This window comes from Anomalospiza imberbis, chromosome 4, assembly GCF_031753505.1.
Source record: "Anomalospiza imberbis isolate Cuckoo-Finch-1a 21T00152 chromosome 4, ASM3175350v1, whole genome shotgun sequence".
In the NCBI taxonomy this organism is placed as follows: domain Eukaryota; kingdom Metazoa; phylum Chordata; class Aves; order Passeriformes; family Viduidae; genus Anomalospiza; species Anomalospiza imberbis.
Window position 1 is genome coordinate 52,215,350 of NC_089684.1, and position 27,438 is coordinate 52,242,787.

General features: G+C 39.3%; 2 protein-coding genes and 1 long non-coding RNA gene across 7 annotated transcripts in view; 2 read left to right on the forward strand and 1 right to left on the reverse strand.

The window, feature by feature from the left end:
• The window catches only part of HGFAC (HGF activator), a 40,635-nt gene extending 16,493 nt beyond the window's left edge, over positions 1 to 24,142 (forward strand). For 2 of the 3 annotated variants that reach the window (XM_068188572.1, XM_068188569.1), the window contains 7 exons: positions 10,783 to 10,957; positions 13,257 to 13,342; positions 13,795 to 14,035; positions 16,538 to 16,677; positions 18,795 to 18,935; positions 19,945 to 20,093; positions 22,469 to 24,142. In XM_068188572.1, coding sequence (XP_068044673.1) covers positions 10,783 to 10,957; positions 13,257 to 13,342; positions 13,795 to 14,035; positions 16,538 to 16,677; positions 18,795 to 18,935; positions 19,945 to 20,093; positions 22,469 to 22,639 — 1,103 coding nt within the window. In that variant the 3' untranslated portion in view covers positions 22,640 to 24,142. The remainder of the gene's footprint in view (positions 1 to 10,782; positions 10,958 to 13,256; positions 13,343 to 13,794; positions 14,036 to 16,537; positions 16,678 to 18,794; positions 18,936 to 19,944; positions 20,094 to 22,468) is intronic. The other variant, XM_068188571.1, reaches the window with a different exon arrangement.
• Positions 23,815 to 26,088, reverse strand: LOC137472976 (uncharacterized). Its single transcript, XR_010998537.1, has 2 exons — positions 25,630 to 26,088; positions 23,815 to 24,832 (listed from the first exon to the last, which is right to left on the reverse strand). It is a non-coding gene; the product is annotated as an uncharacterized lncRNA (long non-coding RNA).
• Positions 26,089 to 26,189: 101 nt separating this feature from the next.
• DOK7 (docking protein 7) overlaps positions 26,190 to 27,438 on the forward strand; it is a 59,232-nt gene continuing 57,983 nt past the window's right edge. For all 3 annotated transcript variants that reach the window (XM_068188573.1, XM_068188574.1, XM_068188575.1), the window contains exons 1-2: positions 26,190 to 26,454; positions 26,582 to 26,627. In XM_068188573.1, coding sequence (XP_068044674.1) covers positions 26,401 to 26,454; positions 26,582 to 26,627 — 100 coding nt within the window. In that variant the 5' untranslated portion in view covers positions 26,190 to 26,400. The remainder of the gene's footprint in view (positions 26,455 to 26,581; positions 26,628 to 27,438) is intronic.

Sequence of the window (27,438 nt, forward strand, 5' to 3'; positions counted from 1 at the left end):
ATTTATATCTGGCATTCTTTTTGTTACTCTGATAGTTAACAAATGGTATAGTCAACTATTCTAGCTGGGAAAAAAATCCATTTAGGAGGCCAGCAGTACAGCTGGAATGGCAAATAGCAGGAGTGAGTGGGTAAATTGGACAGTGTATGAGCTGGTCCTGAACGTTCCCTCATCAGGTACCTGATGAACCACGCAGAATGACTCTCAAGTCCTTCATGAGGAGTGTATTTTATCTCAGTTATCTTGTCCTTCAGTTATCCTGGGGAGATTGTCCCAGGCTTTGGGAATGCTGCTGCAGGGATCTGGGTGAGGGGCTGCACAGCACATGTGTGACCTTGAGCTTGGGGCTCAAGGGCTGCACTCTGCTCATTTTGACATTAAGCTGCTTTTCCAATTCCTGTTTTATTATCAGCTTTCCCTGCCCAAAGTGGCAATGGTGCACAGAGACATCCACCCATCAGGGCCTGGATCATAAATATCAGGAAGGCAGTGTTACAGCTGTCATACCGGTTTCTGACTAGCTTAGAACAAGAAATAAGCAGGTGCTCTTTGATTACTTGAAAATAATAAAGCAAACATTTGGTTTGCTAAACAAGTGGCTTTGGATGATCACAATCCATTTGTGTTCAGCTGCCTAACACCCCTACACAGAATGGGAACTGAAAGATTGTGTTTGTGTGTCAGGGCCTTGCAAAGAGTCTTAAAAAAGAAAAAAAACTCTTTGTCAAGATTTAGCCATTGTAATTAATGCAAATAAATGAGTCTTCAGGTCTATAGACCCGGTCCTATCACCACAGTAGGGCAATGGCATTCTGGTGAAAGTGCTAAGGCTTGCATTCTCTGAGCACTCGGAAATGATTTTTTAATATTTGTTGGATTATTTTTTTCTTGACCCTTCAATTTGATCCAGTGAACAGAAATTGCTTTTTTCCTTTGTTTCCTTTTTACTGTCTTGTATAGTTTCCCCTGTCTAACAGGATGTACCTGTGAGGTTACCCTTTAGTCAGAATAGCTGGTGGCTATAATTCTTGAGTCAGAGAAAGTGTTACAGTATTTCCTCTCCAAAGTACTTTATTCTGAGTTATCAGTTAAAGAGGCAACCTTAAAGCCAAGGTGTGATGCAAAAACATCTTCTTATATTTCCTTTTTTTTTTTAGCATAACTCAATTGATGTAATAAACAGGAAGTCGTCCAGACTGTTATTGAGCTGTGATGTGTTTGAGGTATCCTCTGCCCTTGACTTACACAAAGATTAACCAGCCTTCATACATGTCTAATGGAAATTTAGCAAATTTGTCTTAACATTATACTCAACAAATATTAATAAATGAGGTACCATCCTTCATCCATCAGATCACAAGCCTAAGTACTGCTGTGCCCCAAGCATTGGTACAGTAGATTGAGGAGCAAAACCAGCAGGTTTTGAAACTGAGAAACAATTCTCTTGGTTGAGGACTTAGCAGATGCTTGGACCATCATATCTGTCAGACCTTTACCCGTTTTCCATGAATTTGTCTAAACTCTTTAGTACTCCTTTATGCTTTTCCCTTTCACAGCATTCCATGTCAAGAAGTTCCAGAATATAAATAGATGTGATGAAAAGAAGTATTTTCTATTGTTAACAAAAAACCTACTGCCTGGTAATTTTATTCTTCCCCTTTGAACAGTGAGTAACAGAATAATAATAACTTTTGTGATTTTAAAGTTACCTGTTTATCTGTCCATTACTTTTTGGACTACAGTGTCCCTGTCAGTACTCAAAACTCATATTTGATCTTAAAATTCTTTTCAAACAATCATTATATATGTATGTGTGTGTATATATGTGTATGTGTATATATATTTCTAGGTCATTATTATAAATGACCATATAGCTACTGGCAAATTATGAGCTGACTTAAAAAAAAAAAAGAGACGTAATAAAAGTAACAGAGGAGATATCCGTAACAAAGGAGATTGATATACAAAAGACAGTTTTTAATATGGATTTCTATTCTTTGTGGTAATACATTATTTTCTTCTTAAGGAAGATCCTTGCAGTACTAAAGAAAGAACTGCCATTTTAAAAAGTGTTCTGAGACAGTTTATATGCATAGGATTTCAGTGAAGTTTAATTTTGAAGGGAATTAGATGCATCACCAACAAATCTTTCTCCAAAGAGACGCTGTTTAAAATTGTTCAAGGATCCATGTTTAATTAATTTCAATTAATAATAATTGCCCTTAAATATGCACCTATTTTCAGAAATAAGGATTTTGTGCTTAAAGAGTAGCTGCATTTTCTTTGGAAACAGCTCTTGCTGGGACAGCTCTGAATCCAGGCTCTAGGTGAAGATTCAGAATCAATTGTCCCATCATGAGTAGCAATGGTTGTCTCACTGAACACAGAAAGTTAGCAAATCCAACCGCTTTAGCAGTGGTAAATGTGGGCAAGAAGTGAAACCTGAGAAAGGTGTAAGTGGAATATTTTATCTCTAGCCCAGGTTGGTGTTGGGAATGGAGAGGGAATTTATTTGGTAGGTAATTAACTTTGTAAATATTTAGCTTCACTGGGGGTGATAACTGATGACAAAGGGACAGTTATAAATATGTAATTCTAAAATTATTTTGACATTTTATGTTTCATTGAACAGAAAGGAGCCATGGTGGAGATGTTGATCAATACAAAGGGATACACAGCTAAAGACAAAGGAGGAGTTATCTGGCCAGAAGACAGATAATTCATTATAATATGCATTTATTGAGAAGTTAAAGGAGGTTAAAGGGTAAAGGGTAAAGGAAGGAGATGTAGAATTTTTTTTTCAGGGAGTTAGTGCCTTTAGGTTTCTGTGGTTGAAACCCCACCATTGCATTCACACTTTTTTACTTTAGTTGAATGGAATGTGAATTTTGCCAGATTTCCATGTAAAAGAACTTCCTATTTCTTACCACAGTTTTATTACTGTTGTTTGGATGTCAGTTGTTAGTAAATTTGAGGTACTTATTAGTATTTAAAATTTATTCTTGATTTATTCTTATTTATTCTTTATTTATACTCTGATATGTTAGTGGGGTATATTTATTCTGTTACTTAGTCACAAAGTCTTTTCCTGAAGCATTTGCTCACTGTGGTTGTGGGTTGCACTAGGTTTGAGCATATTGGGAGCACTGCACAGAGGATTATATGTTTTTAGTTTTCTTTGGATTAAGGCTTAGGTAGTCATAATAGTTTTGATAATATTTTGGTCATGATGAAATGTGAAGTTTTGTGAAGGTATTTTTGAAAACTCTGCTTCGTAGTGTTTGGGGTATTTACCTCATTAGGCTATAGATAATGGAATTAGAGGGGTACCATATCTTTAAAGAAAGCATGAGTTGGAATGCTAATTGTGGAAGGCTTTTGGTTATGTAAGATGTGGTGTATGTCAGAAACAGGTTGAGTATTTTCAGAAAAGGAAGATGATAGAATAGCTGAATATATAATGACATACAGGAAAAAAACCCTTCTTGGCCACATCTTTGGGGGTTAAACTGGAGGAGTTTGAAGTAATAGAATTAGCAAAAATGACAGCAAACCCACCTTTTTAGTGGTTCTTTTACTGAAATAGTGTTGGCAGTTTTCTACTAAAAAAGCTACTTTAGTAAAGGAAATTCAGCTCTGGAGGTTGGAAGGAAAGTTTTAAATACATATATTTTTAAGAAGAAGAGAGAAGATAATGAATTTTAACTTTCTAGTTTATATTTACCCTGTACTAGAATTCTTTTGGATTAGTGTTTAATATTTTTTCTAGAAACACAGGGGGAAAGAGGGTGAAGTATAACAACAAGAATACTTGGCTGACAATGATAAATGGACATTTAACTGGTCAGTCAGTCCCCCACTGAACATGGACAAGTTGGTCTGTAAGATTTGAAAAGGATTTCTAAGTGGGGCTGAGAAGATGCTTGTTGCTTGCATGTATGAAGCACTGGGCTTAGTAGTGAAAGTAGGTTGAAAAATAATAAAGTCATTATTTCTTGACAGTTGTGGAAAACAGCAGATAAAAAGCAACATTATGTATTAATATGGCTTGGAGAGGTGATTATATTATTTGCACAGGACAAGTTTTAGAGGTCACCATGGAATTTGAATGAGGGGAAGGCAAGGGTTAATAATGCAAGGATAATGAAGAGAAAGTCTGGCGTACCCCTGCAGAAACAGTAATGGTGGGTTGGATTTTTATCAGATTTTGAACTATTAAAAGAAAATTCTACAATGCTGGAGTTACATGGATAAAAACTATGCCCAGTAGACTGTTGCCTGCAATGATCAGTGGTAGGAGGCACTGGAAGATGAAGAAATGGGTGAGCATGGCATTGTCCACTAAGTCCCCACCTGTGATTCATTGCACTGAGACAGTGCCACTCTAGGGGATGGTGAACAGGAGACCAGAGACAGCTGTGGCTTTGCAAAACAATCAATCCATGTCATTTTTAGAGGTGGCAGATGTGAGCAATGATAAACAGGCTCTTCTTATCTCCCAGCCTTCTTTGTAATTTTAGGACCATAATAAAGCTTTTGGCGAATATAGAGAAGAACAGAAATGAAGAAGGAAGTACTGTTTGTATGGAGGTTATGGATCAGTAACTTATGTTTGGCACCTTGGCAAATGTGGGCTAGAGAGGAGAGCTAATGAGCTGTGCTGGTAGCAGCATGGCACACAGCAAGGACTACCTCTGTAAGGATTGAGAGATAAGGCAGATACCAAAGAAGAGGAAAAAATTTCTCTGGTCAGAGATAGGAATAGGTTCAAGATCCACAGAGGACTTTATTTTTACATAGATGTGCATTTTCCAGACACTGGTGGACACTAAACTTTCTGTGTTTTGCTCTGTATTCCTATAGTGTTGCCTTTTTAGATGACAAGTCTTTGTTGTAATCCTAGTATAAACTAATATGATTAATATTGGCAGCTGCTAATATGAAGCAGCTTCTTGAGTCTTTAGTCTTCTGAGAGTGCCTGACTTGGCAGCAGTGTTACTGGGTGTTGGTTAATTGAAAGCCATTAGGGTGTTTTTAGTCCTATTTTTGGTTTATTTGAGATGAGACAGTGGTTTCAGTTCATTATCTTACAGAGGGCACATCTTCTCTCAAAGTGCAAGGGGACTGACATCTCTTAATCCATGCCATCTGCTGTCCTGGGTAATTGTCAGGAAGGTGGTTGAAGGGAAGATGTGGAAGATGTGATGCAGCTCATCCTTGGATTACTGTATTGTTTGTTTCTCCCATCTCCTGCTTTCTCCTCTCAGCCCACTCTGGATGCTTTGGGGGCTCAAGAGACCCCCCACCTCTCATTAGAGTCTCTCTACATAGCAGCTGCTCCTCTGCTGACCACCATTAGCTGCTACACAGTCTGTTCCTTTTCCTGCCCAGAGGGTTATTTTGGCTCATACCCTAAGCACATCAGGACCTACAGGTATATTCAAAAGAATGAAAGCTTTCACTATGAATTAGGCACTCAGATATTCTTGAAAATCCTGTATGGCAGTCTGTGTAACTCTCAAAGTAATATAGCACTGATATTGGTTTGTTGTTGCCAGAATTTCTTTTCCCTAGCTCTTGACAGCCATTTTCCTAAATATATTGCTCCTATTAGCTTTATATACCTACCTATTGGATTGCATTTATGACTCTGTAAATCATAACTATTGTACTAGAATTGAAGATAATAAATAGAAAAATGAAATGGAAAAAGAACCACTCCTTCCTCTTATCTAGGATATTACTTTTCTAAGCTATAAGAAAGTACTGGCAGAGCTTATGGATTTCTGGATTTAAACTTTTCTATTAAAGAATTTTACTTATTCAGAAGGTAGCTTTGTACATTAGCTTTTATAACAGATATAAATCTCTGAAATTTTACCTCAGATGATCTAAGCATTGGCAAGTATGAAGGTACAAAGACACTTATAGAAGAAACGTATTAAAAAATAAGTCTAGTTTCAGTAAATGCAGTGTGCCATCCTTATGCCAGGTTGCAACTTTAAGAGTTTTTGTGCATGTAAATCACTTTTTCCCTCCCCCCCCAGTCTTAAAGCCATCCTTGTTTTACATGTTATTTTTCTGCTAGATTTATTGATTACAAAAAGATGCCAAATATTCCACCTTTCTGCCTAGCTTTTAGCTCAGAGAGATTGGTTGTGTCATAATCAGGCTGCAGTTCTAGTGGGCATTCCTTTCAGTGTTAGGTGCTGTCAGTCCAGAGGTTTTAGTGCTATCCAACGAACTAGAAAGTGGCACAAATATTTGAATCAATTATTTGTTATATGTATGTGCAATCTGCTGCTCATGACCCCAAACAGAAATATTGAAATATAGGTAAATATTATAACAGTATGATTGAATTATATTGAAATATAGATACATAGGTCCCCTTATATTTCACTTGTGGTATGTGTTCATTAATTTTTAAACTCTGAAAGCCACAGTGAGTGCTGTTACTCCTCACATTCACAGACAGGCAAGAAAATGTGAAGCAATTTGCTTCAAGACAGGAACAGTCCAGTCCTAGTGCTGTTGCCATGCAGTCCTCTGCCTCATGTCATCAGATTTCACATTCTCATCATTAAAGAGTGAAAAAAATGGCAATTGTTTTTTTCAGTGGAGTCTGCTCCTTAGATATTTACAGAGATTTTCAGTGGCATAGGGACACGCTGGAAGATAAGTCAAATCCTCTTTTGGAAGCAGTACAAGGTTCACGTGGATGTCTCTCAAAGCTCTCTTCATGGTGTTTGTTTCATTTAGCACAGAAATATTTGCCTTATTGCTCTCAGAACACCTGGCAGGGTGTGTGTGTCTGTGTGTGCTCTGTTTCAGTGCATAATTTGATGGAATGAGATGCCTGCAAGAGCAGTCTCCATGAATACCAGAGACTCCTTTCTCTCCCACATTTACTGCCAGCCCGGAGTAGTGCTTGGCTGCCTGTGCAGCAGGGGAAGTGCAGCTGCCTGAAATCAAAGGCTTTCACACCTTTCATCTCTGAGGGCATCTCACAGCTCCCCAGGAAGGGAGGTCAGGGAACTTCTGGCTGAATGAAGAAAAGACAAACCCTTCTGCAGGCATCCCACGAGTCTGAACTCATGTAGAAAGGAAATTTGGTTTATACCCTGGTAAAGGATGGCTTGAAGGGCAACACATCCTGTAATGCTGAGGCCATGTAAGCAGCAAATTAATGCAGAAGCATAAAACATCATTTTCATTGCTGGTCATCTCAAGGAAACAGCATGAAGCTGAGTCAGGGGAGATTTGGGTTGGATATGTCCTTTTCCTCTTCCCCCCTCGCTGTTCCTGCCATCAGCTTATATAGAGCAGTACAAAAATTAATCTAACATTGTATTTCATAAAAGCATTACACGTTGGTCAGGGATAAATCAAAGCATTGGTGAATAAAAGGGTTACTTTAAACCATCCTGTCCCAGAATCAGAACCATTGGTGGAAAAACATAATTTTATAAATAGAATTAAACAGCTTATGTGTATGTGGAAAAAAAAAAAAGTACATTCCAAGCTCAAAAAACTTAAGGAAAATTGATGGTGATGTGTTTTGGGGAAAAGAAAATGTGAAAGATTCATTGTTTTCTGCAGAGAGTTTCAAAGAAAGCTCCTAAATATGTTCAGGTATGTAACTACAGGTCTTGAAACAAGATCTGGAGACAAAAAGTCTTGTGAAATGCTTTCAGAAAGTTAGTAATTAGAACTGGTTGGATTAGAACTGCTATTTCAGGTTGCTGTTAATTTTAAGATCCAGAACAGTTTTATTGGAAAAGGCAGTGATTTGCTGTGACTTGCTTATAAAATACAAAATCTTAACACTTGTGTAATGTTTTGCATGAGCTATTGAAATACCTTGGATTGAAAAAATAAAGCACAACAAGATATTATAATTTTAAATTTTAAAAATATTTTTTCTGAAAAGAAGTGAACAGGGATGATAGTGACATAGGACTGCAGAGTAAGTTGAACCTGCATTTGCATCAAAACTTTCATAATCTGAAAGTTTTGGCCATTTCTACTCTTAGCAGTGATTGGTGGTGGTACAGGGAAGTGAATGAACAAGAAAACACATATTACACCCTCCATGACTTTCTTCCACATAAGAAAATAAATATGTTTCAGAGTTATGAGACATTGTGGAAGCTATATGGATTTGGGACTGAACAGCTCCCAGTCAGAGCAATCCATTAAGAACTGCTGAAAGCAGACCACCTACACATTGTTTCTGACAAAGAGGGAAAAAGAGAGTTTTTCAGTGCTGTAACTGTTAAAAAAAAAAAAAAAAAAAAAAAGAGAATTAGAGGCAAAAGATCTATATGACTGCAATAATTGCAGAGATATTTTTTAAAACTGTTTTTCCTAAATTATAGGTGATAAAATGTATAAAGCATTGCCGATACTTCTCATGGCCTTAGTGGGAATCATGGTGCTGCTGCCAACCAGTCAGGTAAAGGTTTCTGGAGTGGAGCACAGACCAAAGGAAAGCTACTAATGAATGTTAATGTTTCACCTCAGAAGCATTTTCACAGGATAGCAAATTAACTCAAGTTATGCCTGTTTCCAAAATACTGCTCATAAAACAAAAAAGAAACAAAAAACTTGAGAGATATTACTATTCCCCTCAACAAGTGCAAGATGTAAGTGCAAGTGCTAACTTCTCAGCTACAGAAGGAGAACAAGAGAGATGATATAGAAAGAGGCCAAATTCCTCCAGTTAAAATATGCTGGCAGCTTTAGCAATGACTGGCAGACCTGATGAAATAGAGATATGTTGAATTTTTAAGCCAGACAAGGATAAGCACAAATTGTAAACACCATCTGCAAGACATCCAAACCACTGGTATTGCAGAATATGGCCCTGGGTCTGTACTGAAATACAATCCCTTGTTTCATTCTCATAAAAGTAGTCACTCTGTTTCTGAATGCAATAAATACAGTACAAGTAAACACAGCACCTGGCATTTCCCTGCATAAATGAAAAAACTTAGCATCTGGCATGATGGGGGTATTTTCATGATGCTGTTTCAGGCAAACAAAACAGTGTAACTTGCAACTTGCTCAAAAAATAAATGGCAGGTTTTCCAATACATGGTTACTCTTGCTAACAATACAAATGATAGACAAGTTATTTTCTGTGAGGTCCTAGATTATGGTTTTTAAAATATGAGTTTGATTTAATGTTATTTTTATAGTCATTGAATAAAGGGAATTGGATTCAGGTTGCAGGTGGGAGAAAATGTGATCTCAGCATGTCAGAAGTGTTTGCCAGGCCAAGTTAGAAAGTGCATTTAGCTAAGTGTTTGTTATAATGTTCTTCCACCAAACTTCTTGACCTTCATGTCCCAAATTTATGCCATATGCTTGCTTGTGGTTTTGAGGTCTGTCACTACACTGAGGACTTGGCAGGGTAATTAACAGCAGCAGTTCAGTACTGTGGTTCATTATTTCAGTCCTGGTTATGTGCCCTGGTTCGTGTGTCACCTTACTCGGTCAAAATAAACAGGTCTTTGGCAATAACTGTCTGCACTGTGTGGTGTGATGGATCATCCTCAGAGGATGTTTTTCAACAGTTGGTCCATGATGTTATATCTTTAAGTATGTCTATATGTTTAGAAGAAGATTCCACCAGTCTTGTGACATGTCAAGGACATGTCACGTTGACATGGCTGGGACAAGAAACCCTCTGAGGCTCGGTCACAATTAATCCTTTTTGTGCATTAGATGGTTTTGTGTTTCCTTTGGGATACTCTTAGCTGTGTTTTGAGGTGTAGGTTTTCTGCTCAGTGTAGCTATTTGTATACAAATGCATCCCCATATGTTTTTCAGCCATAATGCTGGTATGTGCTGTTGATAGATCTTGGCAGCTGAGGATACAGGTCATAGAATATGTATGTGTCAGACCTAGCTGAAGAAATAGCCCTTATGCAGGTGACAAAGACGTGGGTTTTGAATAAAAAAATTCAACCTACTGGTTACAATTTTGCAAAATTGATGAATCTGCAACATGTAGCCACATATTTGTAATATACATGAGTATAGTGTGTGTGTATATATATATATATATATATATATATATATATATATATATATGTATACATATATGGGTACGTATGAGGCCATTAAAAGAAGTCTTTTAAAAAATCAGGCCCTTGAAGCACTTGCAGAGCAGGATTATTTTCAGTACTATGTCTCTGTTTGAGCTGGTTGCCTTAAGCACCCTATGTTTTTTCAATGGAGATTCATTCAATGTGGACAGGAGTCTATGGGATCTACCTCCTCTTAAAAAGTTACCTCAAATAGGCTGGATCAGTTTGGCACTAGAAATCTCTTTTTCTCTTAATTAACTAAAAAGGGAGCCTCCAGAGATGAGCTAATTTGTGTCTAAAATTAGACCAGAGGAATCCCAGACATATTGCTGACTTTGCTGCAGAGTGCTGACTGAAATCTTCCATACACAGTACAAATTTTAGGTCTAATTTTCTGCTATTCTGTCTCTTGATTAGTTACGTGTTCCTGTGTAAAATGAGGTTAACTTACTACTAATTTTAAGCAGAGGTTTTAACTTCTTGGGTTCCTTTTTTCTTTATTAAAAAATTCTTGTTTGGTGCATTCAGGTCCAGGTGTATTCAAGAAATTAAAAAATTTCTTGTTTGGTGCAAGGTGAAAGGCACTGCAGACTTGGACTCTGGCTCTCATTTCAAACCTCAGCTGTGAAGTGAATATTTAACATGCAATTAGCACTGATTCCTGACCAGTCTCTTCCTCTGCCAGTCCCGAGCCAACGGTGCTACATTGGCAATGGCACAGATTACAGAGGGACAGCCAAGACAACCATTTCTGGACACAGCTGCTTGCCTTGGAATTCAGACCTGCTTTACCAAGAGCTTCATGTTGACAGCATTGTTGAAGCAGTGCAGCTTGGCCTGGGGCCCTTCCCTTACTGCAGGTGAGGAAAGTTCTTGTTTGTCCTGCATTTGTACATCAAGAGAAGGATGTGTTGTGGAAGTGAGAAGAGTCAGGGATCTCAAGGCAGGGGTTACCCCTGTCTCAGAAAAGCTAGACTGACTTTAGTAATTAGTCAGCCTGACAACAGTGATTGTACAGAAGACAAGATCTGGTAGATAGGCTCAATCAGTATCTGGGTCTGCTGAGAGAAGCTCAGACACAAAATAATATTGGAAATTCCAGGTCCTTTTCTTTTCCCCTGGGTAATGAGTCTTTTCCCAAATGAGACCATAATGAAAAACTTTTGACATTGTTCATTAATGCTTATCCAAAAGGAGAAATCAATGCACTAGCTAAATTGAAATGGCTAAATTTAATTTTTTATTCTTTGCTTGTGAAAGATATACCATAAAGAAATATTTTCAAAAGAGAAAAGTTACTTGAAAATGAAAAATCAAAGCACTATATTTAAATAAGTTTGAAATGGGATGTCAAATTTTTCTGATTTCTGACAAAGGAAAACTATTGCCAAAGATTTCCCAGTGTTTCAATTTTGATTGTACCATATAGTGATAAACTGCATTTTTGCTGAAGTTTTCTGTTAAGCTATAATGAAAATAGCTTGTGCTGTGTAGGTTTGTGACTTCTCCTCAGTCACCTTATGTTCCTCCCCCTGTTTCTGAAGTATCCATGAGCTCAGTGGAAATCCACAATTAAATGTTTTTATTTAGAGAGAATATTTCTCATCCTGAGCAAATGCTAAACCTGCCAAACTGTAGATGATTCTCCATAAATTACTGGTTGATGCCTTTTGTTTGTTTGCTTGATTGAAGATTTTGTTTGCTTGCTTGTTTGCTTATTTGTGTGTGTGTGTGTGTGTGTGTGTGTGTGTGTTTTAATGGAACTTAGACTGGCAGTTCAGGAAAATCAGAATGTACTGCACTTCCTAATTTGTTTGGTGATAAAAAGCATGCATGCATGCTGAAAGTAGCCCTTCTCTAACTAACACCAGCTACCAATAAACAATTCCTATCCCCTCCTTTAAGCCCTCCCACCTTGATTTCCAGGGCTTGCTCCTCATGCAAAGACTTCAGTATTTGATTTATGGTGTCCCAGCACAGTGTGGCAATTTATCTAGCACATATTTTGTGCTGTGATGAAACTTGAGCCCTTTGATTTGCATTATTTATGCCCAATATTCACTTTCAGATTTGAAATGCAGAGAACAAAATGGTGTAGGAGCTGATGTGTTCATGTTCTGTGGAGCTGAGAAAAAAGCTTTTCACTTTTTTGTCAGCTTGTTACAATTTCTGGGGATATCTCTGCTGTACTATATAATCCTGCAGATATCTTCTTCTTCAAATAGTCTAATTTAGAAACATTGTTGGTGGAAGATGACTCAACCTGTGTTGCTTCTTCAGTTCTGAGAATTTGAAAGTGCTCTAATCTTTTTCTGATGAGCAGTCAGATTGAAAAAGAAAAAAATAATCAAAGAACCTAACAATAACAGACAGTGCTTGTGATAAATCCAACTGAAATTAGAATTACTGCTTATCTGGAGCTCTGAACTACCTTGTCTATTCTTCTTGGTCTAATAAAGTCTCTTGGAGGTGTAAACTGGGCAGATTTCTGGTTACTTATAATACATTGATAAAGATAGGCTGTACCACAGAGAAACCCTAATGGAATCAAACCAAAATGTGTTTAACACCAAGGTAATAAAGGGCAAAAACAATTTACATTACTCCTTTTTTTTTCCCAGCCTTTTGAGGAATACAATATTTTCTTGAAAGTCTTTAATTTCCTCAGACTCTCCAGGGAATGTGAACCTGAGATTTGCAAATTCATTTTTGCTAGCTATTCTTGTTATGGATTTTCTATGATTCTACCTGTGTTGGAATCTCCTCACCTAAAAAATAACCTAAAACAGGAATCTCTCCCATGGGATTTAGTTCTGAAAATAGCTGAGCTGATACCTGTGAAAGCACTTCAGTGTGGGCTGTAGTTAAACGCTGTGAATGTGCTCATGCATCCAAATACTTGTAGGCAAGTTTTACAGGAGTTCAGTTATGTCTGTATTTCAGGTCCTAGCGAACCTTAGTCTTGGTTAGTTTTAAGATGAACAATTATATTGAAAATCTGCTCACCCTTGAAGGCGAGTACTTTGTCAGATGGTTCAAAATCTGAGAGCCCTGTCAGTGCTCTGCATGGTGCAAGAGGAAAAAGCAGAAAACTTTTCAGAAGCTTGGAACAACAGTGTGGTTAATGCTTGTAATTCCCTCTTCCTCTGAATTAACCAGAAATCCAGATGATGACGATAAACCCTGGTGTTACATCATGAAGGACAACAGTTTGTCTTGGGCGTATTGTGACATTCCAAGTTGTGGTATGTAAAGGCTTTCTTAAAATCCATGGGATGAATGAATGAAGATTTATTGATACTACAACAAGGGTTTACTGTGTAATTTTGAATGTTTTACTGTTCCCAGAAGTGTTGAATATTTTACTGTTTCCAGTAAACAACAGGCTTCTTTTGCATTTTTTTGGAGTTGTGATACAATCCGTGATTCTTGTCCTGAAATAGCAGCAGTGTCACACTACTGTTTTGGTCACAACCATCCCAATATCCCCAAATTTTCTGCTAGAAAATGCAAGGTTCCAGAAATTACTGATGTTTTGGTAAAAATTATCATCACCCTGGGAATTACAGGCCCAGAAAAGGGAGTGGGCCTCTGTGAGCAATGAGAGGTCTACATCCTGAAGATGTATGAGACATGGTGTTTAATTCCAAAACATAAAGATTCTGGTAGTCTGAAGCCATATCCCTTTTTATTTCAGCAAGCAGGGAAAGGAGGCCACTAGTTCCAGACAAAGTAGATAGCTCTGCAAGCACCAGAAGACCATGTGGAAGAAGACATAAAAAAAGAAGTTTTGTGAGACCTAGGATTGTTGGGGGGTCTTCATCTCTGCCTGGATCTCACCCCTGGACAGCAGCTATATATATTGGAGAGAGTTTCTGTGGTGGAAGCCTGGTTCAGACCTGCTGGGTTGTGTCAGCAGCACACTGCTTTGCTAACAGGTAAGCTCACCCCTTAGTGTGACAGTGGGCCTTCACAATAAATCTGAACTGAGACAAGAAAGAAGATGAGATTATAAAAGACCAAGGTGTCAAAAGGAATTTCTGGCAATTTGAATACTCTTAATGATCTTAAAAATGGTTTGGACTACTATAATCTCATAAGCCCTTATCTTGTTCCTTAAGGAGTCTCAAAGAATCTAAACATCCTGACTAAAGGAATAAGGTAGGGTGAAGCAGCACACAGAATGGGGCATTGCATGTGCAGGAACCTGCAGGGGAACAGAAGTATTTCTCTTCTTCTTGGTTACCTTTCTGAGTGTTTATGCCTGTTTTGAGATGTAACAGAGATGACTATGCTCACTGCTGTGTTTTGTTCAGAAAGGCTGAGACAGCCAAGCAATGATTTATTGGAGACAATAAATTACCGTTGGTTGACACAAATAGAGTGGGCTGATCTTCACAAAAAGCCACATGGAAGAAATAAACTGTCAAACTTCTGAAGCTCGTTTTCTTGAGAGATTTTTTTTTCTCCTATGGAACACTGGAGAAAATATTGATTATAGGATGCCCTTACTTTATTCTATGTACTTAATTTTCTACAAATGTTCAACACTTTCCCTGATTTCAGTTTGATCACATTAAAGGGAAAAATATTACATCATTTGATACCCATTGTTCCTTTGCATAGTAAAGAAGCCAAGAGAAACAGAAAACCTTTTGCCAGAATATAGACACTGATAGCTTGTAGAGCTAATAATACCACTGTGAATGCTGTACTGAAGCATTTGGAGCTCAAGACACAATGCATTTGTTTTTCAAATGTTGTGAAATAGCTACTAACTTTGGCAGCTGTTCAGGACATTTCCACCCACTTCCAGCTGGTTGTTTGGTACGTACAGATTTTCCGTAAGTACTGCATTGTAATTTGTGCTCTTCTGTTTGTTTAGTTCCTCTGGTAGTCACAATTCCAACTGTTTTCCACTAGGCGACAATAGATACCTGTGCAGCTCAATTGTTTCTTTTTTCTTTTCTGAAACCCCTCCTGTTTTATTTCTTTTTCTGAATGAACCGTCTATAAGTCCTAGTAAAACCATTCAGTGCTTCTAAAATTATTCTAAATACTGTTCCAGAATGTGAACTTCCACTGTTTTACAGGCCCAAAATTTGATTTTCAAGGAGGTTGATTTACTAGTGCAAAAATTCTGAGAAAATCATGGCCTTACATATTGATAGAAGAACAATTTATTGTCTTATGGTATTTCGGTAATACAGAATACACTTTGTCCTTTCCTTTGCTAACCTTCAGCATAGTTCTTGTAGCAGGGTTGCTGCTGTCTCTCTGCATTGCAATTGCCCAGAATCTCTTTCCTCTGAGTCCATGGCTGCTGGTCATTGCTCTGCACTCAGTACAGTAGTTCTGGGGGAGGTTTTTTGGTGCTTTCATACCTGATGGGCACAGAAATGCAACCAGGGAAACTGCAAAGATGCCAACCACTCTGTGTCTGTGCATGATGTGTGACACCAGATATTTTCTACTCCTGAACTGGGTAACAAAACAAAGGAGTGATCCAATGTTGAAGAAACTTGCTAACTTAATTCATTGTAGACTTATGCAGTTTGAATTGGTTTTAGAACAAGAGTGAAATGTGAATTCTGTTGCTTTCAAAGTTAGAGAATATATTGCCTTTTCTAAACACTTCCTGATTATTCCCAAATGTCCCTTACTTCCCAGTTGCTATACTCGTTCTTATTAGTTTTCTTTCCTGGGACACTGGATATCAGAGGAGCGTGGTCTTCTTAAAGTGAAAAACTGATAGTTGGAAAAGATGGTGTGAATTGCAAATACTGTGTTCTCCCCTGGATGTGAAGTTTCCCATTAAAACCATGTGCTTTTGGGACTTCACCAGGTTGCTTTTGATTCTGGACAACAGATTTAACATAGATAAGCAAATCTCAGAACTGGTGATATCTTTTTGGTGGAAGCTTTCCAGATGTTCCTGAATTGTCAATGTGCCAGCACCTTTAAATCCTGGCCCATGCCTGTAATTTTTTTCAGGAGACTGTTTTCCCAGAGAAACGAGATATCCACTACTGATTCATCTTTTGATCCCTCATTTCTTTCTGAGCAGTTTTTGAAATCATTGGCAATGCTGAGTTTAGATTGACTCAGTTAAGTTCCTAGAAGTATTTACACCCTCTAAAGATGCTTGTTAGCCAAGCAGCAGCTGGGCAGCAGTGCCTGTGCTGGCCTTTTCCTTCTTTCAAGAAGCAGCAGCCTTTAATTAGGCTAATCAGGACCCACAGAGCCTGGGTCTCACTGTAACATCTTTTTCCTTGCCCTCTGTAGGCAGGAAGCCTGGGAAACAGCTAAAGGCATTATGAGAGGGTAAACAATGGACATAGTGGGAGGCTGAGGTTATAATGGTTCATAGGATACCCAGCCACTGGAAAATCAGCTGCATTTGTCCTGCTAATCACAGAACTTTCTCTTTTGTATTGCAGTCCACTAAAATCCACAATTCGGGTAGTTCTGGGTCAACAAATATTTAATAAAACAACTGATGTAACACAGACATTTGAAATAGAGAAATACATCTTGCATCCTCAGTATTCTGTGTTCAATCCTACTGAACATGATATTGGTGAGTATTTTTCTTCAGACAGTTTTATTTTCCATTTATTCAAACCTAGTTTCAAGTTTAGATGGTCTGTTAGAAACTGCCTTTAGAGTGGAAAAATCGTAGATACTAGGAGAGGCTTTTGAATGCAGAGGGTTCTTAGTTCTACCAGAGTTATAACAGCATCTGAAGGCTAGACAAATTCAGATGAAAAATAAATTGCAAATTTTAAATAATTATGATAATTACCCTTTGGAGCAATTTACCTAGATGTGTGGCAGATTCATCATCACTTCAAGTCTTAGTGAGATTAGGCATTTTTTCAACTGAACCAGAAGCTGTAGGCTTGATGCAGGAATTACTTGGTAAAATTCTATTGTCTGTATTGTATAAAGGATCTGACTAGATGAATGTAATAACCCCATCTGCTCTGAAAACCTGTGGTACTCAGAATCATTTTCTACACTGAGATAGATTTAAAAATCAGCTGTCTTATCACTTAGATGTTAAATGCCCTTCTGATTGACCTTATAATATTAGTCAGAATGACAATGGAGCAGCAACTTACTTATTTTCTGATCTGCTCTTGTGAAAGTTGTCACGTCACTCCAGGGCATCTGGCTGTGTGAGCACTTTGTCTGTGAGACTATTTAATAGCCTGACATTGGGAATATTTTAGGTCAGGCATGTACTGCCTTTTTTTTTTTTTGGCTCACAGATGGTGAGTATTTTCTACTATATAGCAAAAAGCATTCAAGTTCTGTGTTGGTGGGAGCTCTGTCACAGCGTACAAGGAGACAAACTGGATTTGAGACATTTCTCTGCTCTGAAATATCCTGCTGAAAACCACCCATGACACTTTGAGATATCATAGCTTTTTTAATTACTCTGAAATTAGGTAGGCATGCCTCATCAGTGTGCTATGTCCAAATCTAGGGAGAGCTGAACATGGAGTGCCTAAGACAAGCCCAATTCCAAAAATAAATGAGAAAGCAGAAACTGTTGTGGGGGCAAGATGCAAGTGCTTGTTGTGTCCAGTCAGTGATTTCTACTGATGCAACAGAAGAGTTTTGTCCTGCTGAACATACTTTTCTAAAGGAAACAACTATCACATGAGTGTTTGCTAGGAAATTTGAGGGATTCAGAAGCAGGCACAGTTAGTGGGGAAGAGGAGCAAGGTAAGGAAGTGTGGGAGCAAGGTTTGTGTGGGCTTCTCAGGCTGTGAGATACTGCTTCTATGTTCCACTAAGGCCAAAAACTGTAGCTGGTAGAGAAGTAAGACTATCCAGTAAGGTCACTTATTTTCCACACAGCTGTGGTCACAAAACTTTGAGCTTCCAAAAGGCCTGATGAGAAGGTTTAACAGGTGTGTTCACATTACCTCAGCTCTGTTCTCTTTGAGTGGTGTGGCCAAACCAAGATGCTGCCCTTGTTTCACCCAGTACAAAGCTCCCTTTGCTGCTTTACAGCCAAATGAAACAGGGAACCAATTTTTGAAATCTTTCCGTATCAATGTCATGATGCTGCACAGCTATGTATTTACACTGTTTTCAACCCTATGACTGGTTAGCAAAGATTGTGAAGGTTATGAAATATTTTGTGGCTTCGAGAAGCTTGGTTTTGAAATGTCCCAAGGTTTTATTCCTTAATTTTAAAGATCTTGAATTTCGCTGAACTCAGTATTAACAGGACACGAAATACACCAGCTCTTGGAGTAATTAATTTTTTAAATGGAATTGGAATTAGGCCAGTGGCCAGGCTTTCAGAAGCAGTGAGTATTTGCACATCCCACTTATTTCAGCTGAAAGTTGGGGATATGTCACTGTTATTTAACTATAAGGTGGGAGGAGACACATGTATTTTCCATCTTCCCCCTTCTCTACAGAGGGAGTGAAGCAAAATCTGCTCAGTGAGCATAGCATAAAATAAATATTCCCACAAGGGGAGTAGCTGAATGTTTCAGCCTTCAATTTGCTGTGAAATCAGGTGCTGTTGAGATGAGTCTGTCTGTCTTTGATTGAAATATCTTAATTAAGAGAGGCTTAGGGGATAATTAAATTTGTATCTGAGATCCATTACTGCCAATCCCATTAAAGAAAGGGAACAGTCACTTTCTTCCTCCTGTATTTTCTGTTCTGCAGCTTTGATTAAGCTGAAGAAGAACGGCCAACGTTGTGCTGTCAAGTCCCAGTTTGTTCAGCCCATCTGCCTGCCAGAAAGTAACACAGTTTTCCCTGACCAGTTGAAATGTCAGATTTCTGGATGGGGACACAAGCATGAGAGTGAGTAAAACAAGAGCTGGTGTTTGTAGAAGAAATGATGATAATGAAAACATAATGCTCAGGCACACGTTATACAACTGAGAGCTTGGTAAAATGTTTTGCGAGGGACTTCGGGTGGGATTCTTTTCACCTACCTTCGGAGTTTACGACACTTACATCTGAAATAGTCATCCTGAACTTCCTCTACAGGCCTTGGAATTTGGAGTGTGGCTCCTCTGACCAAATGTTCGCACCAGTTTCAGGATGGAACGAGCTATGAGCTAGCTAGATCTCAGTGGACTGGGAGGGGAGAAAGTAGCTCGTTGGAGTGCCAACACCTGGGATTTTAGTAAAGTGAATCCTTCCCCTGATTTCTCCAGACAGAGATTTTTAACTTCACCATCAAGAAACTTTGAAAACATTGACAGGAGAAGGCCAGATAGACTTTGGGCTAAGTTCTTACACCCAGCTTGAGAAAGGTGGAAAAAATCATCCCATCCTTTCAGAGGAGGATTTTCAGGATTATGAGGCTGGACCATGCTGCTTCAATGTTGAGATAGCAAAGACTTGTGTAGGTAGATGAGAAGGATTGAGGAGCTGGCTGCCACATTTTGGTGACAAAGTATGAGCAAATATCCCTGTCTAAATGTGTAGTCTAAAGACAAAAAGAAGTAATGGAGTCTTTGAAAAATGGATGATTTATTATCACATCTGGAGAGAAGCAAGGACAGGAGTGTTGGGATACTGTTCCTGAGTCTCTAGAAAATGAGAGAAGCCAAAATAGATTAATGGCTGGACATTGCAATATTGTTATTTTATGGAGTCTGACTGGAGGATCAGAAAGTGATTACTATCAAAAAATTATTTTATTTTAAAGATGTCCATAACATGAATATTTCTGAGAGGTGCTAAATATGTTTATTATGTGTTACATGTATTAAATGTGTTGTATTGTGCCTTATGTTTTCCTGTTATGCTCTTGACATTCTATAAAAATGACTTTCTTTTCCTTTCTGGGAATTTTTTAAAGATATATCTGGTTATTCAGATGTCCTGCAAGAAACCCTGGTTCCACTTATTCCAGAGGAGAAGTGCAGAAGTCCTGAAATTTATGGAACAGAGCTCACAGAAAATATGTTCTGTGCTGGCTACTTTGATAGCAAATCTGATGCTTGTCAGGTAATGCTGGGTCATCTCTAGGCAGGTGATAGAAATGTATTTTGGTCATAAATGTTGCAGTGTTGTAATTCTTACTTTTGATTTTATAGTGTTCCTAAAGAAAAGAAATGTTCCTAAAGAAAAGAAGCTTATGTGACCGCTTCCACCTTTATTTTTTATCATGTTCAATGTCAGTTAAGCTCTACAGAAAGGCTCCAGGGTATTATATTCCTCCTACTTTCACATAAGGCAGTGGCTGTGCACTGGAGGGTGTGTTGCTCTGGTCCTGGCTGAGCCTGCAGGTGCTGGCAATGGATTTCTGCCCAGCTGGCAAGGATGTGCCAGCAGGAAAACCAGCATGACCCTGAGTGGGGACAAATCCCAGAGCTGCTACCTCTTGACTAAGGGAAAATAAGGACACCTGGGTAGGAGGTGAGGCGCAGTGGTGAGGCTTGGAGGAAGGAGCTGAGGTTTCTATAGTGGATGTGACTGAATGGTGTAGAATGTCAGTCAATTGGAAACTGTGTTATGTAACCTCAGTCTTTCATGGAATGACCTCATGCTCTTACTACTTTCAGTTATGTCACACCTTGGCTCTGAATAAGGATGTAGAGTTGTTGTGATGATAGATGAGACTTCTTAAAATGAAGGATCAGATTATTCCTTACATAAAACTTCAGATTTCATCTACAGCTCATTTTGAAGGAGGAGAGTTCTGCTCTATTAACATAAATTTGTGAAAAGGCAGCACCTAGCTAATAGCTGGCAGTGCAAGTGCAGGAAAGAATATCATGTATAGTGCGTGCTAGAAGCCCCATAGAGGTCATAAACATATCCAAAGAAAGGTGGCAAGAGTGAAATGGCAGCAGCCAGCAGTGGCTCAAGGCCAGGGCTGAGGCTGCGGCTGCAAGGGTTCATATGAGCCAGAGAGGTGGAAATTACCCAGCTCCCCTTGCCTTTCCCAGGAAGTGCAAATACAGGAGACAGCATTACAGCTGATTCTCTCTCCCAGCCCTGGAAAAACAGGAATTGGGAATGAGAAGAAGAAAAGAAAGTGGAGGGACAGAGAAAGGAGTTGCACAAAGACAAGTGGTCTGGAGAGAATTACAAGGTCTGAGAAACAGCGATTTTGAGTCAAAGATGTTGCTGAAGAACAGTGCTCGTGACATGAAATCATTATTAGGGAATCAATAAAACATTTTTCCCTATTGTCATACTTGTAGTGAGATCTGAGGAGAAACAATCTAGACCTCTTAATGTAACAACAGAAGTATCTGATTTCTGGGTTTTTTAATGTACATTAATGTACACTTAGGATATTAACCTGTAAACCATCTGTTATGTTTAAAACCAAGAAACTTCAAACAGACAATATGTTTTCCTTGATTATTTAAAAAAGATTTTCTTGGAAACCTTTTTTTCATTTGATCAGTGCACTGATGCCAAAATTGCAATCAATTAGAAAAATTGTGAAAAATACGCAAACAAGCAAGACTTCATCTGATGTCCCTCACTTATCACAGAAATCTTCAGTATAAAGGCAACACAATTTTCCTAGGTATTTTGTTCTCAAGGAATATTCTTTTGAGATAGGAAAAAAAATTGTCCTTGAGCTCAAATAACTAGAGTGATGGCTGCTTTTACCAGTACCATTTACTAAGTCACATTTTTAATTTCTACCATTTTAATTTCTCTAGAATGTCAATCTGTGAGTAACAATAATAATAACAACAACAACAACCCCTGTCCTGACTGTTTTCAAGGTTTAAAATAACTAGAAATGTTCAAAATTAACCCTTGCTGTAGAGTAGTTTGGGTTGCTTTTTGGTTTATGGTTTAATGACAAGGTCAATACTCAGTAGCAAATTCAAACACATGCAAAACCCCATATTGTCACATAAAATTACAGTATCCCACAGTCAGAAAGTGTGGCTGTATGCAACACCTTTCTTTGAAAGCTCTCCTATTCTCTGAAAGTTGCAGTAAACTGCATCAAGAAACTGTCCAAATGCACCCATGTAACCTCTTCATGCAGTGCTGATATTACAACACAGTGCTAAGTCTCCAAGGCTTGTTCACTTCCATTGAAAATGATCTAAATCAACCATGCTTTTCAGTAGGTGTCTGAATCTAAAAATTTCATATTTTTAAAGAAAATCTGATATTTTGATACTTTTGTTAATGCTTAATTTTAAAAATCCATCATTAGATTTGAATGTGACTAAAAAGGCTTTCTGTAATGAAACTTCAGTAAACTGCTTTTCTGGTTTTTTTGGTTTTTTTTTTTTTTTTAGTTTAAATCTCATGTGCAAACATTCCTATTTTAAGATTTTCCCCAACTGATCTTCTGACTGCTTTCTATCAAATTAGATAACCTTTGCTTACTTTTGATGCAGGGAGATTCTGGTGGACCTCTGGCTTGTGAGGAAAATGACATCTCTTACCTCTATGGAATTATCAGCTGGGGAGACGGCTGTGGCAGAGTCAACAAACCTGGAGTATACACAAGAGTGACAAACTATGTAAAGTGGATTAATGAGAAAATAGCCCCCCGAAAAACTAGTTGAATAGTTAAATACACTAACATTTGAAGCAGGGTTCAAGAGTCTTTTGGGTTTATTTAAAGTGGCATAAATATTTTATTATAAGCTGATATGAAAAGTCTCATGGTAATACTTAGCAGTTCCAAGCTAGACCACCAAAAGCAGCCCTGCTCCATCTGATGTCAGCAGCCTTGATCTAGCATTCAAGGGCTGTGGATTGCTCAACACACACGACTACCTTTATTTGTCTTAATAAAAAAATCTCCAACATATCAAGACAGTGCACAAAAATCTACAGCTCTCAGTCTGCTTGGTGGATTACCTAAAAAGGGATTTGATGTGTTTTGCAGTTTCTGGTGGAGCTGTCATCCCCCAAACCAACCTGCAAAAATATTGTCCTTGTATTCTCAGCTGAAATGAAAAAATAAACAGCAGAATCAAAAATGAAATTCCCTCTCTCTGAGAAATGATCTTGCTTAGGACAAGAGACACCAAGAGAACAACGTAGATAAAGGTGCTCCTCAGCTAACTGCGACAACAGGTCTGGGGAAAGAAACCAGAGGGTTTAGGTTTTGTTTCAACCAAACACGTAAGAATATTTTTATATAAACATATTTCTGTGTTCCACTGATGTAAAATCAGGAACGTGCCTCAGAGCTCTGCTGAATCTGGTGTGCAATTTTCCAGCAAGGTTAACGCAACACCTCCTGAGAGCTCAAAGTCTTCCTGGAAAATGTTGGAAGATGGAGCAGCTGATTTAGGTTGATACAGCCAGGATCTTTTGCAGACTGTGATCTGCTCCTTGCCCTGCAGATAGCAATGGAAATACTTCACCTTGCTGATAAATCCCTAAGCGTTTCTTTAATTTGACAGTGTTTTGAAGATGTTTTAGGTTTTGTACTGACAAGTTGTTCAAATATTTAGATAATTCAAAAAGGAGGTTTCTTGTAACAGATTTTTCAACTGGATGGCTGGGGTGCAGCTTGACATTTTCCTTAGGGATTTGGTGATATCATAAACCACAGGCTTTACTGTCATGGTCTATAGAATTGTTATGGGAACAGCCAAAACAATTATTACAATATACAGCTGTTTAGAGGCAGTGGACTCAGCTGTATTAGCAAAAACAGGCAGAAAATTATTAAACAGAAAAATTCTGACAAAGAATGGAAAATTCTTTTTTTTTCCTATTACAGGAGACCTTTAGCTATGTCCGATGTGTACATTTAGGTGTTGATGTGAAAAGTATTTCTCCCCTGGCAGTGAACATTTATGAACTCTCTTAAGTTTTTCAAGCAAAGTTTTTTTTTAAAGTAATAGAGTTTTAAAGCGGTGCCAAGATATTTAGATATGTTTTTTGTTTGCAGTGTCCTCATGGGTTTCTTAGTAGTGGTGAATTTTATCTGCAATTAAAAGAAAATTTTAAAGGAAAAATAACCAAAACCTGCATCTGTGAAAGTACAAATATACAACGATGCTAATCTAGATAAATGATGTAAGCTGTCGAATAAAAGCATTTACCCTCTGTTTCTTGAACTTAGTTTGTCATGTATAAAGTTACAGTAAGATCTTTGAATCCCTCTGTAGGCTGATCTAGAGGTTGAGAGCTGGTAGAAAGATAAAATAACACTTTGTGCTGGAAGGCATCAGAAAATGTCTCCGTAAGGGTCAATTTCAGCTGGTGGTGCTCCCAGTTTAATGCAAGTGTCACACACATTTCCAGTAGGCACATGTAAGCACCTGGGTATGTTTTTCAGCTATTGATACTGTGAGTCCCAGGATTAAATTCTTTAGGTTTTTTTTTTTTTTCTGAGGCACTAAATGCTAGCTTGAAAAACTGATATCCACCTCTGGGATCTGGATTTCAAAATAAGCTGAAGACTCTTCTTGTGGGGCTCTGCCTCCCTGGCCCTTTGCAATATGAGTCTGGCTTGCTTAATGCCCTAAAATGAATATATATGATCATGTCACAGGACTAACTGTACCTGCTGCTGAGACAAGTACTGCATCAGCAGGAAGGAACTATTTGCTCATCTTTGGAAGGGATTCATCAAGACCAGATTTCCACTCAAAGATGAAGCCATTCTGAATGTCTGCATCTGTTCTGTGACTTCAGCTTCACTTTGAAATTAACATCTATCCACATTGTGCACCGTTTTGATCTTGCAGTTTTGTGTTGTATATACTCTTGGTCTTCTCTTGCAGTAGAGAAGGTGGCTGTTTGATAGCAAAGGTGTTAGACTGGTGTTTCTGATAATTTGTGAAGAGATTTTTAGCTGTCCTGTTGTTAAAATCTATGCTGCTTCTATCAGTACACAGCAACACCAGTACAAATTACACACTTGAAAAAAGATATTGAATGGTCTGTTTTCTGCCCTCAAAGGTCTAAATGACAGATCTCCAGCCGATACTACTTTGAACGCATTAAAATTAATTTGTGGCTTTCAAAGCAGCCTGTTTATCCACTGTGACTGCATTGGCTTGGTGGAACTAAATGAAAATCATTTGAGCCTCAGCTGTGAGGTGACTAGCACAGCATTACAAGCACAGAGTAGGGATGGCAAGGAGATGTCCAGGCTAGGAGATGTCCTGACCTCCCACACCCTGACATCAGTCACATTCCCACGAGGCACTCCAGCATCTGCCTCCTGCCTTTCTCTTCAGCATTACCCCATGGAAACTAATTCTCCATATTTTTTCACCCCCTTTAAGTGATTATTGCCTTGGTTAAAATGAAAACCAAACTCAAATGTACTAGTGAAATTTTATCTGATATTTTTCCGAACTCTATATTGAAACTGAATTCAAATGCCAAGCCAGTGGAAAAACACTTCCCTAATTCATTATGAAACACGCTGAAAAGATGGTTTTATTAAATTGTATGTTATTCCATGCAAACTGACCGATGTAAAAGGAAGAAATAAATGCAAACATCAAAAAAACCCCCTTCTATTATGCTACTGAAAGAAAAATGTGCTGTAGTGCTTTTTAAAAAAAGCTGAAGAACTAATTACCATCAAATAAGATGCAGCAGGAGTATTTTTGGAATAATGGACTCTAATTAGTCCATTGCTCGTGGAAATAAATCTGAGGACATCATTAACACATCTTATTCTATTAATTGTAGCTGTTTCTGGTTTGGTGTAAGCGGGTTGTTATCTCGTGACAGTTGCATTGCAAAGAGGAAAAAAAAAAGTGAGAGGAGTATTTTTATCTGGGGTAGTTGGCAGTGTCTTCTGGGAGCCAAGGAGGCTGTAATTATACTTTTGAAAAGTGAAAATCGGGCATTGTAAGGAAGGTGCGGGAAGGGGGCGGTTTGGCCGGCCAGAGGCGGGCCCCGCTCCCCGAAGTGAATCCGGTGCGGGCTTTGCGGCCGCCCGGGCGCGCGGCGGCCCCTGCGGTCAGCGGCAAAGTCCGGAGCCGGACCGCGGCGGGGGTCGCGCCCGGAGCGGATCCGCGTCGCTCCGGAGTGCCCCGGCCCGCGCCTGGCGCTCTGAAACCCTGGGGGGAAAATAATTAGGAAAAAAAGAAAAAAAAAAAAAAAGAAAAATCCAAGGTCCCCCCCACGCCGCAACCCAGAAGTAAAACACGTGAACAAAGACGCATGGAGACGGCCCGCAGACCCCTTTCCCCGCCGGCAGGTCGGGGGCCGGGCGGGGCCGCGCTGGCCGCCCGCCCGCCCGCGCGGGGCCCTAATAAAGCTATTTTGGAAGTGACCCCTCGGGCGGCCGGAGCGCGGGGCGGGCGCAGCGAGCCGGCGCAGCTGTCCGGAATCATGACTGAAGATGACGGATTCCGTGGTGGTGGAGGGTCACGTCAAGTTGAGAGACGGAAAAAAGGTCCCCGCTCCCGGCGCCCCTTCGGCCCGCGGGGGTCCCCGACCGCCGCCCCCTTGCCCGGAGGGGAGAGAGCCCGCTCTCCCCTGCGCGGCCCCGGCTAACCCTGTCCCTTTGCCTCTCGTTGCAGTGGAAGAGCAGGTGGCTGGTGCTGCGCAAGCCCTCCCCGGTGGCAGGTAAGAGGGGCCCGGCGGTGGGGACGGGGCTCGGGGCCCCGGCGCTTGCCCGGCTCCCCGGGGCGAGTGCCCGCAGAGCCCTCGGCGGGGCCATCCCAGAGCGGCGCTGCCCGGGAGCCGCGTCCGGCCTCGGGGCGAGCTCCTGCGCTCACTAAAACCAGCGGGAGAAGTGACTTTCCGAGGCACAGGCATTGGATTTGGTGCCCGTTCAAAATGCACTTTTTAAAAAAAAAAAAAACTCTGGGGTGAACTTACTTCTTCTGGGTGATTGCTGGCTGTAAAAAAACCCAGAAACACCCTCCCCCCCCCAAAAAAAAAAAAAAGCCAAACAAAAAACCCTAAAAAAACCCTGACATTATAAGCTCGGTAGTTATTTTTGATCAGTGTTTTGACAGAAAATATCACTTCAATTTAAAAATAAAATGACATTTTGAATTAAGGAAAAAAAAAAAAAAAAGGTCGTTTCCACGCTTCTGAAGGGGAAATTGAAAACATTACACAGAGCTGATGTTTTACTGCTGCAGAGGGAAAAATAGGCTCCAGGTTTCCCCATCTGTTCCCAAGAGGGAAAACATTTGGGCCCAAAAGTATCTCTTTCCAGGACTAAATGTTGCCCACACTTGGAAAACCTGAATCTGCACTGCTGCAGAATGAATTATGGCAGGTCTTCTTGGCTCTTGCTAGGAAGACCAAAAACTTCTCAGTAATTCTTTGTTATCTGAGTAGTTACAGTAATATTTTAGTGTTCTAAATACCTGTATCTCATCTAAGTCTGTGAAACCTCCCTGTGTGAAAGGGCATCTGTTGGTCA